This window comes from Nelumbo nucifera, chromosome 1 (genome assembly GCF_055504915.1).
Source record: "Nelumbo nucifera cultivar China Antique chromosome 1, China Antique-T2T, whole genome shotgun sequence".
NCBI classification, from domain to species: Eukaryota; Viridiplantae; Streptophyta; class Magnoliopsida; order Proteales; family Nelumbonaceae; genus Nelumbo; species Nelumbo nucifera.
This window is the reverse complement of record NC_142649.1, coordinates 201522509-201528993: the sequence shown is the minus strand read 5'-3', so window position 1 is coordinate 201528993 and position 6485 is coordinate 201522509. Positions and strand designations below refer to the sequence as shown.

Below are 6485 nucleotides of genomic sequence, written 5' to 3'. Positions count from 1 at the left end.
ATTATTACTTATTAAAGCCACTTGTAGGAGACATCATCTCTGATCCAGCGCCAACCAACAAGAGGGACATGAGAGATGGGGTGGCTGTGGCTGTGGCTGTGGCCGTGGCTGTGGCTGTGGCTGCACTGAGAAGAGAAGATGGTAGACAACCAGACAGCCAATTGTGTAATGTTGCAGTTAAAAAAAAAAAAATGGTGTGCTATACCGTACAGGTGCAGAGTGCAGTTCAGCCAGAAGGGCATAACCGTCCGCTTCGATCATCAACATCAGACAGTCAAAATGGCATTTTTGTTAATTCCATGCATGAAAGTAAAGGCATAAAAAGAAAAAAAAAATAAAAAAAAAAGGAAGAAATCCAGACAGATAGTCTAATACCCCCTTCTTCGCCCACGAACGAATGATGATGAATGACAAAACAAAGAAGGAAAAACCGAAAAAACATACGTCAGTCGTGGTGTGGGTCCGACACTCTGTTTTGCTAACCAGCTAGCAAGAATGGTCGGGTCGGCAGCAACGAAAAGAATACAACTCACATTCACATACTATAGAATATAGATAGAGATATAGATTCGGGATACATCCAAACCCTCCTTTTGGAACCTAGCTACCCAAACTACTTGTCCAGTGTACTTTCTTACTTGTCCTTCCCATGAGCTGGCACGTGGCTCTCATACCCAGATTTCATTTCATCAACCAAAAAATTGGCATAAGAAGCACACAAACCATAACCTATATAAAAGCTTCTGTTTGCTTTCATAGAGATGGAGGAGCGGTAGGCGATGGAGTGTTGCTACTCGCACGGTCATCAGTCCTACGGAACCCGAAACCCCCAAACAACCCCTGCACATAGAGAAAAGAAAATCAGAGTTGCAAAACACAGCACAGACGGACGGGCACGGGCAGACAGACAGAGAGAGAGAGTGGGACCAAACCATGGCGTCGTTGATTGCATAAACCACGCAGTAGTGTTCCTGAGGCAAACAATTTTGGACAAAAAGAGGTTCTTATCAGATTCAGAACTGAAGGCTGAAGCAATTCTGCAGACGTACAAGCTTAACATGGACTCAATGGGTTTTCCTTCCAGAGTTGTACTACATTTTAACCGGAGGCATGGCACCAAACCCAAGTGTAACTGCCAGACCTCATCGGCAGTGGAAATGTGGAATGAATGACCATCTCCAACCAACTGACAACTTCCAGTTGTAGTTGTGTGAGAGATCCATGACCCACAGTGTGGGGCCCATGTTAGACAGAGCCATCATGGTGAAGATTGCACACCCACTAGTACGCATCCTTAATCAGAACCGTTCGATCAGTTATCTCCTTACATTAGTTTGGAGTTCATGGGCATATTTCTATGATATTTACTTCGGTAAGGACTTGAGGAGGAATGCTGCTGTGCTATTAAACAACCAGTTTTATGCAACTCTTGCGAAACTTCGCCCCTACACACCCAAGCAATTGTCTGTAGCGCGAAGAAAACTGGGAGTTGGCATAAAAGTCGTTGTTTACTACAACTCCTTGATAGAAGGAAGCAATCGTTTTTTTTTTCCTCGGACTACCATTTCTTCTGTTATTTATGAATGGAAAGAACTGTAAAATAGGTATGACTGCTTAGCAGCATGACGGTACCACACTTTTTCTCCTGTCTTCTTTTTTTTTATTAAAAAAAAATATTTGTGGGCTTGCCTGCATCATGTGCCACTCTTCAAATTCATCAAACAATTCAAGCCGCTCTATCCTGATCCATGAAAAAAAAAAGAAAAAAAGCAGATGAGAATCTTCAACTGAAGGTTTCTTAAACGTTTTGCTTTTACAATTGAATGACATCCAAAGAACAAAGAAAAAAGCAAACCCATAAAAAAATTACACAGGAATTAGGATTTTTAAATGTGAAACTAGCAACTTTGGGACATCAAAAGCAGGCAGTAGTTTACCAACGTCCAACAATAACGTTAATCAACTTCTCAAAGACAAGCATGGAAGGAAACTTTCAAGGATTCTCACAAGATTGCCAAGGCAATTCCATAGTGGAAGACAAGTCAGACAATAATGGAGGGTGGGGAACCACCAAGAGTTGGACAGAGGGATGACAAACAGAAACAAAATTCAGCAGATGCCTTCCTGCCATGTAACCAAGTTTTCCCAAGACATGACCAAATAAGAAGAAAGATAGAAGCAGAGATTGTAATCAGAAATTAGGTTTTCCTTGGCCATCCAAACGAAATTTTATCTGACTTAGCCGTTGGATTTTAATTAGATACAGTATGTCAAGAGTTGTAGGGCCATGTGCTTTGCAAGGAGCTAAGCATAAAAGAGGACATCTAGACACAGGTATTCAAACTTGGAACCTCAAAGATGCGACTCTGAGTGATTGAGAACCTGTTGGTAGTTCACTGAAAGTCAGATAGACAGAGTAATGAGTTGGTGAAAATGCATATAAACCTAACAGTCAAAATGTGAAGACTACCATCTTAACCCAGTCCCATCTTGATGAGGTGGTGACAGAAGTGGGAGAAATGCTATTTGTGAGGACACAGATTTGGGAATGCCATGGTTTGAGCTTCCACCAGAAAATGATGGGCACTCACAGAGTCCTACTAAACAGGTTACAGGTGATCCGTGATCTACACATTCCGGGTAATTGTACAAGTACGAATCCACTATAAATACTAGCACCAGGACTCGTCTTGAATACCAAGAAGATACTGGTAATAACTGGGGCTAATGAAGAAAAAAATGTTGAAGTAATGCATACATATCAAGGAGTTATATGTTTCCTTTGTTGTTTTCAGAATCTTGTCATGTGAAAGAACATGCTATATCCAGACACAGGTTTATCCAAGAAAAAAAAAAAAGATTATTCTCACAAGAAAAAGAGAAGCAAACGGAATACTAAAGCAAGAAATCAAGGAGTTTTACCTCATGAGACAACTTTATAAAGTGATTAAATGAAAAATGGAAATCAATGAGGACCAGGAGATAGTGTTGACCTATGATGATGCACACAGGTAAAATTTTAATTTTGTTATCATCAGACACATGCCCATTGTTCCAGACAAGTTTTATTGATGGGGAAAACAAATGTTCAAAACCAAACATAGATCAACCCTGGGCATCGAAACTTTACCTTTGGGTCTGTCTTCCTGGCTTTCCCAAAAGTAGGTTTTTGTACCACATAATTGATGGCCAAATACTATATTTCTTGGATAATATCAAATACATGAGGTGGCACAATAAATGAAATCCCTATACAGGAGTAAGCAAAACACTTTCAGCAAAAAGCATGTTTAAACTGCAATTCCCAAAAGTTAGTTGTATGGATAGTTGGACGATGTACATGCATACGAGCAGCTAGATTGGATGTATAAAGCTTTTATTTGGAGTCATACACAATCACAAGGCTATAATATATATATATATAAGCCATTGATCATAATCATGATTAGTGATCCCTAAAGTTTGAAACAGATCGAAAGCTGGATTGGGTCTAATAACTTTTATATGGAGGTCTTGTTCTGATATACCCCACAAAGAATTAGAAAGGATACAAAATAATGACAAAATGGTGACTATAGAGGTATGACCAGTGATCTTGATAGAAAATTCCTTAGGGCTCTGTTTCAACATAAATGGAGGGAAAATTTTCAGGCTGAAATCAGCGTTTTAAAAGCGCAAGGCGCAAAATTATAAAAAAAAATGCTAAAAAATCAAAAACAAAAGTCAGAAATTTCAATAAATGCCAAAAATTCAAAAAAAAATCATAAAATACTAAGCATAATATTAATAAAAAATATAAACTTAAATTTTAAAAAAATGTTCTAAAAAACCTATTATCTAAAATTAAAATGCAGAAACATAAGATGTAATTATGTAAAGCATATTCAAATGAGAATTTAAAAATAAAATTGAACATATAAAACATTTTCAAGCATTTAAAACCTCTAATCTCTTTTTTCACTCAATTGCATTACTTCACGTAGTTAATGTAATGTAAAACATATTACATTCCTGATTCTAAGAGCCGCCTTTGTGCCACGCCCCTCGAGGTTGGGAAAATCGGGCTTGACCTCGGGCTCGGGCCTTAAGCCCAAATTTTAGGGCCGGGCCTAGGTTGACCATAAACCCGGCCTAACCCGCCCGACTTGCACCCTACTCTCATACAATTGTGGGCTTACTTGTCATTGGGAGGAAGAATCACTCTCATTAAGAGTGTTTTGGCCAGTCTTCCGTCATATTATCTTTCTTTGCTAAGGATTCCAACGGAAGTGGCCATGAAAATCGAAAAAGCTCAAAGAGACTTCCTATGGGAAGGAGTAGGGGGAGTTAAAAAATTCCACTTAGTCAAGTGGGACAAGGTATGCAAACCAAAGGAAAGCTGATGAACAAAGCACTTATAGAGAAGTGGTTGTGGAGGTTTGGAAGGGAGAGAGAGGGAGACTTTGTCGAGAAGGGTGGTTGTCGGGAAGTATGGTGTGATAAGATTTGGATGGGAACCGAAGGAACTGAGGAGATCCTATGGGATGAATGTCTGGAAAGGAATTATGAGCTTTAACCAAGAATTCAGGAGTTTCATCAAATTTAGAGTAGGGGAAGGCTCGAGGGTGAGGTTTTGGAAAACGAGTGGCTGGAGATAGGAAAGTTAAGTGAGGTGTGCCCAAGATTATACAAACTAACAGAACACCAAGTCTCAATAGCTCAATGTTATGAATCGAGAGGGGAGCAACTGATTTGGAATCCAAAGTTCAGAACATTGCTAGACCAAGAAGTGGAAGAATGTGTACTATTGTTGAAAAAGTTAGAAGGAACTAACATTTCAAGATGGTCTTTGGTGGAAGGAATGTAAGGAGGGTAGATTCACAGTCAAGTCATTTTACAAAGCATTAATCAAAGAAGTGGGAGGATCGGTTCAGATAAAAAAAGTTTGGGCCCCCAAGGGTAGAAGCCGTTGCATGGTTGGTGGCACATGACAGCATTCTCACTACTGATCATCTGAAATTTAGGGGATTTCATATGGCAAGCAGGTGCTATTTATGCACGGAAGAGGAAGAAACTGTGTTCCACTTGTTCTTCTCATGCAGCATAGCAAGCTTCATATGGAAGTTTTTTTCCTCTTTATTTGGGCCGTGAGGCTTCCAGCCTTCAGTTCCAGCAGAAATGTTTGCTCTGTGGCCAAAGTTCAGAGGAAGTAATAAAGCAAGTATTGTTTGGAGCTGCATCCCTCTTGCAGTATGTTGGTCTATTTGGAGGGAGAAAAACAGAAGAGTATTCGAGAATAGGGCCAACAATATAGAATACCTGGTAGCTTTAGTGTCCAATCTGATATCAGAGTGAGTCCTTGGGCTCCCAGATTTTGATCAAGTCTCCAAAGTTGATTTAATGGAAAATTTTTGGGAGTTGCTTGAGTTACAGCCTTGTAATGTAGTTGAATTCTCAGTTTAATGTTTGGACATGTAATTGAAGTATGTACTTGAAGTTGTTGGTGTGTCATCTTGATTCTTCAAAAAAAAAAACAAAGAACTACATGAGTTCTTGAAATTTGGAAATATAGATACAAAATAAGGGAAGTGAAGAATCATTGGAATTGAGAACAAATAATAACTGGATTCGAAGATCTGCCAATGGCATGGCAGATGGGTTAGCAAGACAAGAAGTAAACAGAACTCAGTTGTGCTGGGGGCTGATTCCCCAAGGTGAAACTTTGTAACAAGAAATGACAAAGGATTAGGGGCAACTAGCAGGAGCTAGGCTAATATCAAGATTGCTTAGCGTATTGCTATTTGTATGCCATTCTTCATACATAATCAATAAAACCTTAACCGTTACAGATCAAAAAAAAAAAAAAAAACAGGCTGAAATATTTGAGCTTTATGATCACTGCTTTTATGTTGAAAACTATGCTTTCCATGCCATTTACATAAAAAGAATTTGAAAGGGTGGAAAACAAAATTTTTGCTGTAAAGAATTAGCCAATATTTCAGTCTCAATGCATTTTACAGAGAAAAAAAATGCAGTCTAGAATTCCTGTTTCAGTAACTCCACTTACTTTCTACATTTTTCACTTGGAGATTATTTTCCTCCACATATGCATAAACCTTTTCTACAAAATGAGATGCAATGACCATAATATCCTCAGTATATAAGAGGAATTCTTACCTTCGCCTTTCTTGAGCTTCAATAAAATTAGAGTAAACATTCAGCATGTCCCAAGCAACAGCCCTCTGAATCACAAAAGCCAGAGAAAGATTATTAGCAAAAACTTTTATGCTGATAGGAGTAGATGCAATGATAAAGAGAGAATATTCTGGGGGAGATAGAGAGAAAGAGAGAGAGAGAGAGAGAGAGAGAGAGAGAGAGAGAGAATTGAATGTAAAGAGAACCACTCTCCCTTCCCCTGAAAGGAAAAAGAAAAGAACAAACAAACAGAAAGGGAGAACTTAAGCTTCAAACTCAAAAGTCATAAAAGGCCCAATGCACATTCAACC

At 38.9% G+C, this 6485-nt stretch overlaps 1 protein-coding gene across 3 annotated transcripts in view; it reads right to left on the bottom strand.

Moving 5' to 3' along the window:
• Positions 1-364: 364 nt before the first annotated feature.
• The window catches only part of SBI1 (Leucine carboxyl methyltransferase), a 45824-nt gene continuing 39703 nt past the window's right edge, over positions 365-6485 (bottom strand). The window contains exons 10-13 of one of the 3 annotated variants that reach the window (XM_010277133.3): positions 6157-6221; positions 1690-1741; positions 933-971; positions 365-840 (exon numbers count right to left, since the gene is read on the bottom strand). In XM_010277133.3, the coding sequence (XP_010275435.1) occupies positions 754-840; positions 933-971; positions 1690-1741; positions 6157-6221 (243 nt within the window). In that variant the 3' untranslated portion in view covers positions 365-753. Of the gene's footprint in view, positions 841-932; positions 972-1689; positions 1742-3181; positions 3250-5298; positions 5499-6156; positions 6222-6485 lie in introns of those variants that run through there. The other 2 variants (XM_010277132.3, XM_010277131.3) reach the window with 2 other exon arrangements.